The following is a 16439-nucleotide window of genomic DNA, read 5'->3' on the forward strand; positions in this document are numbered from 1 at the left end:
TAGTTCATTGTCCAGATATTTTTTCTTATAGTTTTAACTTTGCAATTAACCAATTCATTTTTTCTCTATTTTTAAAAGCTCAAGTATGTTGCATAGCCAAAGCATCTAATGAAAATTATATTGATATTATTTAGGACTCATTAAAATACTGAAATTCTAAATCACCCTTTTTGTTATAAGTAGTGAGTAGAAGTGGGGAAAAGACTCAATTATAAAAAACAATGAAAAAGAAAAATAGATTACTGGTAACTTTAGTTTGATTTTCAAGACACCCTCAATTGGGTCTGGTAAAAACCTACATATTGGAGATTTCGTAATTTGGCTTCAACATAATAAATATTTATTTATTTAGCAATACTTTACATGATATCCCAGTATGCCAGAAGCTGTCTATAAATATTAATTAATTCTAGTTATGGAAATTATCTGCAGCATGTTCATATTATTTTAAACCCAATTTCTCAGATAAATAGACTGAGACAAAGAGATCAAGTTCCTTATCTAAACTCACACAGCTAGTAAGTGACAGAACTGGATTTCCAATGCAGGAAATTTGGCTCTGGGGCCCATACTCTGAACTCTACTATGTTTCCATTCGTTATACTTAATGTGCCTCTCATGCCTCTATTTGCTGTTTATAAGCAATAGTCCTAAAGCTATCAAAAGTACTACTATAGTTATTTATGCAGGCAGAATCAGTGATAAGTTTAGGAAGAACCTCATTTTATTCTTCCATTCTTACACATAATGATTATTTATTTACTACTATGTGCCAGATCCTATGCTATGTATAGGGAAGTTAAAATGAATGGAGCATATTCTTGCACTCCAGGAGCCAGTGAACATGCAAACAAGTATATACAATACATAATTATCATCTCTGTCAACAGATTTCCATCTTTCCAATTGTTCCACTAACTAAAACTATTCTTTGATAAGAAGTACTTAAATATGCAATTCCTTCAATTTTCTCTCAGTCCATCACCCCCAGTTTCATGACTCTTGACTTTATGAAACCTAAAACCCACAGTTTATTATTTCAACCACTGTATACAATAAACTACATGACTTAGTCTTCTACTCTCCCCACACCTTTTCTAATTATCTTCAATCACAGAGATGTCTATCATTTTTCTTTGCTCTTATATGAGCACACATAGAAATTGTGCCTTCTTGTAAACTGCAGTCATTTATTCAGAGATGGCACAATGAGAGATTCATTAAAGAATTGTAATATTAGACCCATCTCTTATTGTGCTATGTAAAATCTTCATCATATTCTTTATCTATCCTACCATGTCCATATCTTCCTTAACATATGATATTTCACTGAAATATTTTCTACTAAAACAAAGTATAACAATGATTGACAGTTATGTGGGGGAAAGGGAGGGATATTATTCAAAGGGTATAAAGGTTTTAGTTATAAAATTAATAAGTTATGGGGATCTAATATATAGGATAGTGACAATAATGATGCATTATGTACTTGAAATTTTCTATGAAACTAGATTTCTACAAAACCATAAACATATGACATGATGAACAAGTTAATTCATTTGATTGAGCAAATTGCTGCACAGTATATTTATATATCAAAGCATCACATTATATACCTTAATCACATGCAATGTTTGTCAATCTTATTTCAATTTAAAAAATATATAACATACATCAATCTGTCTGAGAAGGAGATAGAGATGTGGACTTATAGAGGTGAGCTTAGAAATCAAAAGGGACAGGACAAGGAACAGAGGGATTGCCACCTGTTATTTGCCACTGACTCTAAGAATTATATTAGCTTCCAGGCAACAGAACTAGATTTTTTAAATTATGAAATGACAAAAGTTTGGAATGGTGGCCTGAAAAAAATGAGAAAAGAAATTGACTATAGACATAAAAAATACTTCTGAGAGGAAATTTTGTAACATTATTTTATTTCCCAGTGTATGGACGAGCACAGGCTATGATGGGGAGAAGGTAAGGAGCTGAAGATACTGTTGATAAGAGTAGTGTTATGGATGAATCAAGGAATGTAACTTGCATAACAAAAAATGGGAAGGAGGAAAAGAACCGATAAACTAATAGGAAAGGGGAGGAGAGAATTGGCATTCTTAGTGAGGTTGAACAGCAGATGCAGGGCAAAATTGGAATAAGTCAAAAAAAGGGTTGTTACAAACAATCATAATGCTGAATAGTGGTGTTTCAGAAGTGGAACAGTTCCAGGTAATGACAAGGAATAATGTGAAAAGGTTTATAAATATGCAAATGATCAAAGCCAAGGAAGCCAAGACACTGTGGGTCAAGATATTAGATTCATCCTATAATGCATGTTAAAATCATCTAGGATGATCAAAAAAATTAAGAGTAAAGGGAAATCCAGATGATAAGGTGTTCCATCATTCCAGGAATCGGCTAAAGTTTAATGCATGAAAATTATAAGAAGTATAGAGAGGGATTAGGCAAATTATACAATTCTGAAACAGAAGCAAAGTTTAAACTTGAATGAAGAGCAATAATTCAGCGTTGATGCTCAGTAAATACAAACCTTCCCTTTTTCCCACTATTTGTCTGGAAATAAGGGTCATGGGGAGACTAATCAGAGTTCCTCAATATACTGATGATTGCATGAACAATAATACATTCAGAAGCTCCTTTGGATAATGACTGAATTGAAACTTTCATACATGTTTTCCATTATTATATTGTTATATCCAAATATATATCTTGGATTTAGGTAAATTGCCCATATGACAAAGAATATTCTAGACTAAAACATTTTAATTTTGAAAAACCTAGGGTTCTTTTTTCCTCTTATCCTTCTCTATCCTTACTTTAAAAAAAAGTACAATATTCACCTTTAAAACATAGTAATTGTATATACCCTTTTTCTCTCTAGGGTGATTCTGGTGGACCACTGGTTAGTGCAGATTCTAAAGGTACCTGGTTCCTTGCTGGTATTGTGAGCTGGGGAGATGAATGTGCTCTTCCAAACAAGCCTGGTGTTTACACTCGAGTGACATACTATCGAGACTGGATCATGTCCAAAACTGGTCTCTAGGGCAGAAGTCCTCTGTAGATTAAAGCTCAACAATTATATGCTTGTTAAAAACATTTCTAATTCCAGACCACGTTTAACTTAGATATTACCTCTTCTTCTGCATATTTAATAAGTAAAATTGAAAAATATAATTTTAGAACTATGAAAACTTTATTAGACTTTGACAATGGCTTAGTAAGACTATGAACCAGGACATACAATTTTCCTCTTTACCCATTTCCAGATTGAAAGTAATTATGTGAGTAAACATGTTTTCAGTTTATTAAGGAACTATTTTCTGCTGATTTGTATATCTAGATCTTTTGGAAAATCATTGAATAGTTTTTATCAACAAACTCCCTTTTGAGAGTAGAAACAATCCTCTGCTGACAAGCACATGGATCCCACAGAATAAATATATTTGTAGTGTTGCAGTCTAGTGAGTAGCAGTAATACTATCTATAAGAATTACTCAGGAAAATCTGTCTACCTCTTTTTTTTCTGGTCCTTGTACCAAAGCTAATCCCTTCTCTATGGCTTTTTCATCTTCAGTTAGAGAAAACAACAAGATAATGCCATATGGTACATTTAATATATCACAATGCTTCCTGACTTGTTATCTTTTGAGTTTGAAAGTGAGACTTGTGCATGATTCTCATTTGTACACACAATAGTAACATTATCCTCAGACATGTGGACTTTGTTTCAACCTATGGCTTGAATATGCAAATAATGACATATTATATATCTCTAAACTCTTAAGATTTGTCAATAATACAAATTATCAACCAGGATAAGTCATGTGAAAATTTTGCTTCCACTTCACTCTTTTTGCCTATACAGAATCATCGTAGCACACATGTCCATAAATGCACTATTCTGCCAAATTGTCAGATCAGTTGCTATTTATCAAAAATGCTGTTCTCCTCCAAGTGCCTTCTTAGACAGTAGTCTATCAGTGACTCTATAAGAGGTTTTTTTTTCTCCTTTACATCACTAAAAATTCGCAGTTACCACTGATAGCTTCTATCATGATGTACAATTTTTCATAATACTTCCCAAATTGCATTAATAATAGTAGCTAATATTTATTGAGTCCTTGCTATGTACAGGCACATTTTATGTGTATTATTACATTGAACCCACCCAAGAAACCCCAGGTGGATTGTTCCCTTGGTATATCAATTTTATAGGTAAGGAAACTGAGGTATAGAAAATTCAAGTAACTTTCTGAAGATCAGAGCTTTTAATTCACTAAGCTGAGATTCAAAATCATATAAATATATCCCAGAGCTCAGACTTGTAACAAATAAGTTATGTTAAGTTACATTGTTATAACTAAGACTCTTCCAAGTATAGTATTCTAAAATGTAACATTTTGCAGAAACCTAATTGATAAATTAATACTGTTGCTTTATTAAATATTTTGACATATCTTATTATATAGTCATAGTCATAAGAATTAGCATTTCTACCACTTGATGTTTTAGAAATTAAGCATAAACAAAATAAAACTACATATACATCAGTGAAGATTGACCTAGCATGGATCCAGGTACCTCTCTTGTGATTGAGGAGGTGGGGGACTCTTGATTGGCAAAACTTTAGGTCTTGTAGGGGCATTTTCAGAAAAAAATACTGGATAGACTTTTTAAAAATAATAGCCATCCATTACCCAATGCAAAATGTGCTGTCTCCTGATTAAAGTATTACTTAAAATCATACTCACAATAAATAAATTCTGTACTCTCATGTGTTAAGTTATAAGTCCCAGATTTTTTGTGTTATTCCTATTCTGCTATCTTGGAAATGAGCAATATGGACTAGTAAGTGACTTAAGCCATCAGTACTCCCCTTTACCTAATTTATTCATGTATGAAAGGAGTAAAAACTTCCTATGAGAAAAAAAGTACAAAATGTTTCACTTTTTATTTAGAAAATAATTTAACATGAGGACAGATATATTAAGTTAGCAAAATTTTAGAATGTGCCTCCAGATAAGACTGGGTTGAGTGAACCCACCAACTTGATGATATGCTGTATAATAATAGGTTCCCTTTTCCTCTGTACAAGTCAAAATAGGAAGCAATGACAGTAATAAGGGTGTCTCCCCACCTGGGCACCAGTGTCATAATTACTGGGTCTCTTCAAATTTGAGCATTTCTGCTATAAATAGTATATAGAAAGAGTTCATGATGAGAACACATGCAAAAGAATCAAATTGAACCATTATTTCATACACAAAAACTAACTGAAAATTAAACTTAAACTAAAAAAGCTTCTATATTACAAAGGGAACAATCAAAAAATGAAAAGACAAACTACAAAAGAGAAAAATATACCTACAAACCATAAGTTTGTATCTTATTATGGTATAATAATCATATATTATGGATATAACCATATATCCAAATATATAAAGAACTCATATAACTCAGTACTGAAAAGAAAAACCAATAACCTGAATTTTAGAAGGGTCAAATCATCTGTCAATACTTTTTCCAAAAACATACATACAGATGCCCAACAAGTACATGAAAAGGTGGTCAACATGACTAATTATTACAAAAGTGAAAATTAAAATCATAGTGAGGTATCACTTGGCAATGTTAGAATGGTTATTATCAAAAAGACAGGAGATAACAAGTGTTAGCAAAGGTATGGAAAAAAATCAACCCTTATACATTGTTGGTGGGAATGTAAATTGATATAGCCATTATGGAAAACAATATGAAGTTTTCTAAAGAAATTAAAATCAGAATTGCCATATGCAAAGGAATTGAAATCAGTATTTCAAAGAGATATTTGCACCCCATCTTCACTGCAACACTAAGCCAGATATGAAAATAATTTATTCATAATGGAAAAATGGATTAAAAATGTGGTATACACACCTACACACAATGGAATATTATTGAGTCATAGAAGAAAAGGATATAATGCCACTTATGACAAAATGGACTAACCTGGAGAACATTATGGTAAACACAGAAAAACAAATATTGAATGATAGCTTTTACATGTAGAATATAAAAAAGTTGAATCATACAGACAGGGTAGAATGGTAGTTGCCAGGGGCTGGATGTTGGGAGAAAGAGAGTGTTTAATGAAAGGATATAAACTTTTAGTTATAATATGGACAAGTTCTGTGGATCTAAAATACAAAGGTGGTATCAAATGTGTTAATTTGATTGTAATAATCATTATATAATATATACATGTATCAATTCATTTCATTTAATCACTTGGACATATACAATATTGTCAATAAATATTCTAAAATAAGAATTTTGAGGGGCTGGGGAGATAGCTCAGTCGGTAAAGTGCTTGCCTTGTAAGCACAAGGCCATGAGTTCGATCCCCAGCACAAAAAAAATAAATAAATAAATAAAATAAAACAAAATAAGAATTTTGAAAAATCAATACACTGAATATAAATATCAGGTTTTTTAGGTGAATTAAACATCATACAGATATCACTACAATTTCTTCATGTTTAAATACACTCTTAATATCTCCTTACTAGAAAATGAGTAAAATTTTAGTCAACTTAAGCTTCACTTCTCAGTTGGTTTCTTCCTTCACCTTCTTAAACCCATGCCTTTGTGACTGCCTCCAGCTGAAGTACCCCAGCATCTCCTTCATTGTCTTTGCCATTGTACTCAGCTATGCCTACAGAATCCCTCAGGTGATACAGGAAAACCAGTTTATTTGCCATCCTTGCTAACATTTTTACTTTGATCTCTAACACCTCTCATTTTTAGTCAGACTACTGATTTCTGATTTTTCAGGGCTAATTTTGTTGGATTTACTGCTTTTCTTTATGCCACTGGAAAATGCATTTAGGATTGTTCAGAATCTTTTGGCATAATTTGTTTACTTCCTCTTAGAAAATCTCATAGTTTAGATGGAAATAACTGGCTTCCTCAATGATTTCACCAAGAAGATTTTTCACCAAATAAACAATACAAAGACCTTTCTGGAGAGTTTGGTACTTACTTCATTTTCGAGAATGGAAGAAAAAAAAAAAAAAAAAAAAAGGAGCTATCCTATATACACCTTTTCAAATTCCAGGAAAAAAGGATGGTCTTATTGTAATAGAGTCCCTTTCAAATTAAAAGCCCCCAATTTTTTGTTCCTAATTTCCTAGTAACCTGTTTTTCATGCATCCTGGTTTCCTCTTGCTGATAGTGGAGGCAAAAAAACTGCCTCCCAAACCTAGGCACATACAGTCAAGTGTTGAAAAAGCATGATTATAACATAATTCCCTCGCTAGGGAGGCCTTGCTAAATCCATATATGTACATTTCTGCCTTTTAATCCACTGTACCTGCTTTCCTCGCATAAAAGCTGTTCTTGGTCCTAAGCACCACCCCCACAGAAAATATAAGACAGAAAAATCTCTGTATCCCTCATGGTTTGCTTTGAATAAACCTACTTTCATCTAAGAACTTATGTCTCTTGTGTTTTGGTTGAATGGTGAGCAGCAGAAACTTCAATTCCAGCAACATTGCATTCTCTTAATAAACTCCAAGAGATTATACATTCTTTGTCTTATTCTATATTATCATAATTTAAAATTCTGTCTGATACATAAGAAATATTTGTCAAATAAATGAATGGAGAATGAGTAAATTAATAAAGTCTACAAATTATAATTCTTATTGCTATATTAAGTAAGACATCTCCAAAAAATTAAAATACATCATTTTAATAAGTAGAAAACTATCCATAATAATATAGAATAATAGAAAATGATTATGAAGCTTCCTGAAAGAGAACTTAAATACTACATTATGAATTTTATAGCTATGAGACAGGAGACTTGGGGCTCATACTAGAAAACTAGGATCTCCTGATTCTCTGTATAATTCTCTTTCTTCTATAATATACTCATTATGAAAATAACAATTTACATTCCATCACAGGGCATGCTGTGGCCCTGAATCAATGATTTCCTAGAATATTATTTGACTGTATTACTCTGATGTAATAGACAATGGTGGTATCCTGATGGACAATGGTGGTATCCTACCCAGGTTCCTTTATCAGAACACTCTTCCATCAGTTGTTGCCTATGACTCATCACCACCTCCTTCTGAGAAGTGTCATCTATTAATGGGAGCCACCACCCTAGACATGCCTGAGAAATTATACTTCTCTCCACCTATCAGCCAATGGGTAACTGATACAGGAGTATAAAATCTTGGCCTCCATTCTTAATGATGGGTTCTTTTTGTGGTTCCATTCGTGCCCCAGGGCTCCAGGTGGCACTAAGCTAAGGCTCGACTTCATCTGAACCCTTTTTCTTCCTCTGTCCCATCTTGCCTTCCTCATTTTTAGAGGTATCAACTCAAAGTATACCCTCAAATTCATGCACAAGAATCCTCATCTCCAACTTTGAGTCCAGAGAACTCAACTGGTTGATTTAGTTTTCAGATTAATTTAAATGTTAGAGGGAAGTTTTCTTATATTTTTCCTAAAATACTTGAAATACTTCAGTATATTTTTCTAATTCAATAAATCCATTACAGTAAACCTGATCGGATCTTTACTCTTTCAGAATATATTGCCTGAAGTTCATCATTCCAAACATGAAGTTTCCTTGTATGATACCATAAAGTTAGAGGCAGGTATTTTAATTATTTAAATGTAACTGTATTGATTTTAGGATATAGTCTCGTGTTTGACAAAACTTATGTTCTCACTTCTCTTTTCCCCTTTTCATGGGAAGACAAAGCAAAAAGATTTTCAATTAACTAAACAAAACCTTAGAATCCCAGTTAATTGAATTTTACAATTCAAAGACTCTTGCTTTAAAAGATTTTTCTTTATCCCTAAGGATTCACTGATGATCTAATAAGGAAATATTCTATACAATAAATGATACTATATCACAAAAATATATCCCAATCTATGAAATGACTCTTTATAACAAACGCCTTAGTTATGTAATATCTGCATCATAGACCAAAATAAATAAGCTGAGAACTGTTTATATTTCAATTTCCTGTCATCATCCTACCTTTGAAAAATAATAACAAATGATTTTCAAATATCTTGGCAAAAATTAATGAAAAAATTCCAGATAAAAGCAGTATAGTTATAATTTACTTAACTAAAAATAGTTTTCAAAGATCTTCTTAAATAATAACCATATCTTTGTGTTTCAACTCTGTTTTAATCTCATGTCCTAAAGATTTAAAAAATATATTATGCATTTTTCTAAAGTTCAATTCATTAAAAAATCTGGTTTATAAAAATTTTGTCATAAAAGAATGTCATTGTCATTAACTCTGAAATGAATATTTATTTCTTTATTATGGAGAGAAAAAAACTCAAGTGCATGAGTGGGTCTTTGCATGAAGTGGCAAAGAGAAAGTTAAGAGCACTGATCTCTAGAGGCAGTAATCTTGGGTTTTCTGCCACCAAATAGCAGTATGATTCTGAACAAGTCACCTAACAACTCTATGCCTCAATTTCCCCATTTGTAAAATCAGGGTAATAATAGTTCCTCCCTCAGAAGCAAGTTATGAAGATTCAATAAAGCACATAGAATACTTCCTGGCATATAATTTCTATACTGGTGTTTGGTCAACAAAATAGGTATTAAATACTTGAAGAATGGGAATGATCTTATTTCATAATACTTCTTCTCATGAAAGGAATGCAAATTAGAAAATGAGAAACTTTTGGGCTGGGGATACAGCTCAGTGGTACAGCGAGTGCTTCAAATGGATGAGGCTCTAGGTTTGATTTCTATCATCACAAAGTAATGGGGGTGAATATTAAAATAATTACTTAAGATGGTATATTCTTATCCTTGTGGAATATTCTGAATAGATTTGTGATATATTATTATCACTGTATCACTGTACAAAGTATGAATTATAGAAAAAGTACATCCCTACATAAACAGAGAAATTTCCCATGCTCTTTCTAGGAGTAGCATAGGCAATAAAATAAATCATAAAAATATTTCTTTTATTATTTTTCCAGAAAAAAATACTACATTTGAAATATTTGAATAACTTATACTAATCATTTCTAAGCTAGCTTCAGTGGCACTGTGACATACTCAGGCCATGTTGCTATATCTTACTATGACACTGAATAAAATTAAATCATGAAAATTCATTTAATTCTCCTAACAAAAATTTTAAACCTCAACATGCTATACTGTGGAACATATGAAAAGTTTAAAGCAGGAAGTATTGAATATTTTTAAATAAATTCTTATTGAAAGTAGCATCAAGGAATTGTGTGAGTAAATGAACCTCTTTTAGAAACATCAGAGACTTTATAGAAATACTTTGAAGAGTAGAATAAGAAGAAAGAAGAATAAAATGATAGCATGTTGTACATAAATTGATAGGATATCAATTTCATGTGAGCTCAACCTTACCAAAACTTAGTTTGAATAAAAATGAATGATATTTATAATTGTGTATATTTTTCTAAATTCCATTTTTAAACCACATTTATAGTATTATATACTTCCATCATAAATTCTTAAATAATACAGTTATTGGAGTCCTAACTTTCACACTTTCAGTCTTGAAAATGATGGAATTGAGATGTATTTCAGAGTTTAATTAATTTATGAAATAGAAAAGCTAAGGGTGTCAACAGTTTATCAGTAAAAGAATAAATTTAAAATCATACTGTATTTTCTAAATAGTAACCCACAGGAAGTTTATGTAAATAAAATTTCACCATGAAATAATCATGAAATATGTTTGGAAATACAAGATAAAGAAATGAACTTTTAGCATTTCTTTGTTATTGACAAGTATAATGCCTAACATGAATGGTCAATAAATGTTTCACCAAATAAAATTTTTTAATAAATATGATAGTCTTGGTAGCTTAGGTCTGTTATATATTCTTAATTTAAATTAAAACAAAAGTAAAATATTATTACTTTCAGTATTTAGTAAATAAGTCATTTCTGAGAAATAACCATGACCATTATGCTTTTGTTCTTTTGTTCATTTCATATATTGATAATTTATATTATATATGCTTTTCATAACTCTTCTTCAAATACTATCTTCATCTTCCTTCTTCAAATACTATCAATCAAACTGGAATAAAAATACTTCTCTAGGCCAAAAGGAAACTCTTAGCAAATATGAAAAAAATTTGATGTAATTCCTTGCATCTTATCAGTTCATGATGGAATGAAATTACAAATCAACACCAAGAAAACCTGTGGACCACTAAGAATGGCTATTATCAAGAATTCAAGCAATAATAGGTGGGGTAAAAGGCACACTCATACTTTGCTGGTGGAGTTGCAAATTGGTGCAGCCACTCTGGAAAGCAGTATGGAGATTCCTCAGAAAACTTGAAATAGACCCACCATTTGACCCAGTTATCCCACTCCTTGGTTTATACTCAAAGGACTTAAAATCAGCATACTGCAATAACACAGTCACATCAATGTTTATAGTAGCTCAATTCATAATAACTAGATTCTTGAGCCAACCTAGATGCCCTTCAATTGATGAATGGATAAAGAAACTATTGTATATACACAATGGAATATTACTTCAGCCATAAATAAGAATAAAATTATGGCATTTGCAGGTAAATGGATGGAGTTGGAGAATATCATGCTAAGTGAGATAAGCCAATCCCAAAAAACCAAGGACTGAATGTTTTTTCTGATAAGTGAATGCTGATACATAATGGGGGTTGGGGGTAAGGGAAGAATGGAGGAGTGTTGGACTGTGTAGAGGGAAATGGGGTGGGGGCAGGGGAAGGAAAGATAGTGGAATGAGACAAATATAATTCTCCTTTGTACATGTATGATTACACAAACAGTGTAACCCTACTTTGTGTACGACCATAGAAATGAAAAGTTATACCCCATTTGTGTATAATGAATCAAGATGCATTCTATAAAAATAAAAACAAAAAAAGAAAACCTACAGAAACTATAAATGTATGAAGACTGAACAATACCCTTTTGAATGATGAATGGGTGATAGGAGAAATTAGGGGAGAAATTTTAAAATTCTTAGACTCAAATGAGAATAGTAAAACAACATACGAGACCCTTTGGTACACTATGAAGGTGGTTCTAAGAGGAAAGTTTATAGCTATGAGTTCCCACATAAGAAAATCAGAAAGATCCTAAATAAAGAAACTAATGATGCATCTCAAGGTCCTTTGATAAAAAAAAAAAATTAAATAAACCAAATCCAAAACCAGAGGGAAGGAAGTAATGAAGATCAGAACCAAAGTCAAGTAGTTTAGAATAAAGAAACAATACAAAGGAACAAAGAAACGGAGTTGATTCTTTGAACAGATAAACAAGATTGATAAGCCCTTAGCCAAAATAACCAAAGATAAAGAGAGAAGACCTACACTAATAAAATTAGAGGAAAAAAAGGAGAAATCACCACAGCCATCCCAGAAATCTAATTTATCATTAGGGACTATTTTGAAAACTTATACTCCAATCTACTGGAAAACCTAGAAGAAATGGACACATATTCAGACACATATGACTCACCAAAATATTAGCAAATTGAGTTCAACAACGTATTAAGAAGATTGTACATCATGACCAATTTGGTTTTATTACAGAGATACAAGGACGTTTTAACATATGCAAATCAATAAATGTAATTCATCACATACATAGAATTATGAATAAAATCATTTGATCATCTCAATAGACGCAGAGAAAGCCTTTGACAAAATTTAGCACCCATTCATGATACAAGTACTGAAGAAACTACAATAGAAGGAACCTATCTCAACATCAAAGAGGTTATACATGAAAAACTCAAAGTCAACCTCATAGGAAATAGGGGAAGACTGAAAGTCTTTCCTTTAAAATCTGAAACAAAATGAGGACGTCGACTTTCACCACTCCTACTTAAAATAGTGCTAGAAATTCTAGCCAGTGCAATTAGGCAAGAGAAGGAAATGAAAGGGATACAAATAGGAAAGGAAGAATTAAATTATCACCATTTGCAGATGATATGATCCTCTATTAGAAGATCCAAAGAGTTCCGAAGAAGACTTCTAGAGCTAATAAACAAATTTGGCAAAGTAGCAGTTTACAAAATCAACATACAAAAATCAGTAGCTTTCCTATGCACCAATAATGAATCTGCTGAGAAAGAAATTGGGAAAATAATCCCATTCACAATAGCCTCAAAAAATAAAATAAAACATGTAGGGATAAATCTAACCAAGGAGGTGAAAAAACTCTATAATGAAAACTATAGAACATTGAAGAAACTGAAGAAGACACAAGAAGATGGAAAGATCTCCCATACTCATGGATAGGCAGAATTAATATTGTTAATATGGACATACTACCAAAAGGGATATACAGCTCCAATGTAATATCCATCAAAATACCAGCTAGAACTAGAAAAAACAGTCAGAACTAGAAAAAGCAGTCCTATGATTCATTTGGAAGAATAAAAGAACCGGAATAGCCAAAACAATTCTGAACCAAAAAAAAGCAATTCTGGAGTGGGATATGTTGGCACACACCTATAGTTCCAGCAGCTCAGGAGACTGAGGCAGGAGGATCACAAGTTCAAAGCCAGCCTTAGCAATTTAGCGAGGCCCTAAGCAATTTAGAGAGATCCTATCTCAAAATAAAATATGAAAAGGGATTGGAGATGTGACTCAGTGGTTCAATGCCCCTGGATTCAATCCCTGGTATCAAAAAGAAAAAGAAAAAAAGCAATGCTGGAGGTATGATAATACCTGACTTCAAATTATACTACACAGCTGTTGAACAAAAACTACATGGTACTGGTATAAAAAACAGACACAGAACAGAAGGCACAGAGACAAACCCACACAATTATCTTATCCTAGAAAAAGGTGCCAAAAACACACATTGGAGAAAAGACAGCCTCTTTAAAAAATGGTGCTGGGAAAACTCATTATCCATATGTAAAATAAGACTAGACTCTTATCTCTCATCCTGCACAACAATCAACTCAAAATGGATCAAAGATCTGGGAATTAGACCAGAAGTCATGCAACTACTGAAGAAAACATAGGGTTAACACTCTAGCATATAGGCACAGGCAAGGACTTTCTCAGTAGGACCCCTAAGCTTAGGAAGTAATGCCAAGAGTTAATAAATGGAGTGCCATCAAATTAAAAAGCTTCTCCACAGCAAAGGAAACAATTAAGAATGTGAAGACAGAACCTACAGAGTGGGAGACAATCTTTGCTAGCTACTTTTCTGACAGAATTTATATCTAGAATATATAAAGAAGCACGCACACACACACACACACACACACACACACACATATATATAATCCAATCAATAAGTGGGCAAATTAATTGGAGGCACTTCTCAAAAGAAGAAATACAAATGGTCAACAAATACATGAAAAAATGCCCAACATCATTACAATTAAAGAAATGCAAATCAAAACTATCCTGAGATTTCATCTCACACCAGTCAGAATGGCAGTCATCAAAAACACAAACAATAATAAATACTGGAGAGAATGTGGACAAAAAGGAACACTTTTACACTGTTGGTAGAATTGTAAATTAATACAACCACTATGGAAATCAGTGTGGAGCTTCCTCAAAAACTAGGATCCACCATATGACCCAGTTATACTACTCCTTGGTATTCATCCTAAAGAATTGATGCCAATATACTATATTGATACATGCACTCCTACGTTTATAGCAGTACAATTCACAATAGTCAAACTATGGAACCAGCCTAGGTATCCATCAACAAATGATTGAGCAACAAGGTCCTATGTATCTCCTTAGGGCCCGCCCAAAGGAGAATACGGGGCTGAGCAGGATGATGAGTGTTGGCGGCTAAGGAACCACACCAGAGCCGGGAGGTCTGTCAGCCCACGTGTTGAAGCAGGAACTTGTTTATTGAGGAGGTTACACAGGTTTTATGTAGGATGGGGGCTAGGTGGGAGCTAATTAGCTTAAAAATTAACAAGGTACGGGGGATTCATGCAGGGGAGAGTTCCATAGGACTATACGGCAAGCACGAGTTGATCACGTTCGCAGAACTACTACTAACCAATCCCTGACAGTAGGAGGTGGAGATAAGCAGGCCAACCAGGGAGTTACACATAACTGGTTGCTGGGTAAGAACATACCTCCCAGGTTTCAGGGGAGGGCAGCAGTGCAAGGAGGTCTGAGAAAACTGTTAGTGAGTCAGGCAGTGCCACATATGAGGAGGGGGTCGCCATGAGGGTGCAGTCACCATTATAGGGTGTGTCCCCTATATGAATGCATAAAGAAAATGTGATATATATGTAGTACATAAACACAATGGAGGTTTTTTTCACAATGGAGTTTTATTCACCCATAAAGAAAAATGTAATTATGTCATTTGCTGGAGAATGGATAGAATTTGAGACCATTATTTAAGCAAAATAAGCCAGTCTCATAAGGTCTAGGGTAACGTTTTCTCTCGTATTTGGAAGCTATAGAGGAAAAAGGAAAAGAAAGGTGGTGGTGTTGGGGGGTAATCTCATAAAAATCAAAGGGAGATCAGTAGAATAGAGGAAAGAGAAGGGACCAAGGGATAGACAAAGAAAGAGTGGAGAAGTGCTGGGGAAGGATATTGGTCAAATTATATTGTTAAATTGTGTGCATCTATTAATATGTAACAACAAATTTCACCATTATGTACAATGACCACATATCAATAAAAAAATGTGGAGAAAAATATTTCTCTTTTATCCATTTGGCAGTGGTTATAGACATAAGCATTCTTGATAAGTTGTGTTTTGAGAGAAAAGAGAGAGAGAATTAAAGGTTTAAAAAGGAAAAAAAAAAAAAAAAAAGGAAAGGGAAGGAGCTAATAGTGAAACTCATTTTTTCTTTGCCTAAATGGAGATGACAAAGGGCAAAACATACTTCAATAAAATTAGATTTTACCATGAACATATTTCCTTTGTTCTTTGGGTTGCTAGCATACATATGATAGCTTTTCTAGCTTGTAAATCTATCCAGTGTTTATCTTGTTTTGTTTTGCTTCAAGCATATGGCCCTGATCAGATTGACTGATATGTATATACAAAGCTCATGAGTTCTTAAGAAAAACAAATCAGGACTGTTTTGTTATAAGGAACCCATTATAGCTAATTTAATAGGTACAAATTTTATGGTCACAAACCTTTGGTATAAAAAGTCTCTCTAAAAAAAAAGGAATTAAAAAAGCGATCTCATGAAAATAGGAAGCCAACAGAGCAGAGGAAGGGGATTGGGCAGGAAGGAGGAGGGGAGGACATGCAAAAGTAATGGGGAAGAAAGACCATCAAATTATGCTATGTCCATTTACAAATACACCACAATGAATCCCACTTTTATATATAACTATAGTGTAAAACAGAAGGCTAACAGATTTAATCTACTCTCCT

At 33.0% G+C, this 16439-nt stretch overlaps 1 protein-coding gene across 1 annotated transcript in view; it reads left to right on the forward strand.

Annotated features, from left to right (window-relative positions):
* Positions 1-3061, forward strand: part of LOC124995102 (transmembrane protease serine 11C-like) — a 60259-nt gene extending 57198 nt beyond the window's left edge. The window contains exon 10 of the mRNA XM_047567575.1: positions 2900-3061. Within this exon, the coding sequence (XP_047423531.1) occupies positions 2900-3061 (162 nt within the window). The remainder of the gene's footprint in view (positions 1-2899) is intronic.
* The last annotated feature ends 13378 nt before the right edge of the window (positions 3062-16439 follow it).

This window comes from Sciurus carolinensis, chromosome 10 (genome assembly GCF_902686445.1).
Source record: "Sciurus carolinensis chromosome 10, mSciCar1.2, whole genome shotgun sequence".
Taxonomy (NCBI): Eukaryota; Metazoa; Chordata; class Mammalia; order Rodentia; family Sciuridae; genus Sciurus; species Sciurus carolinensis.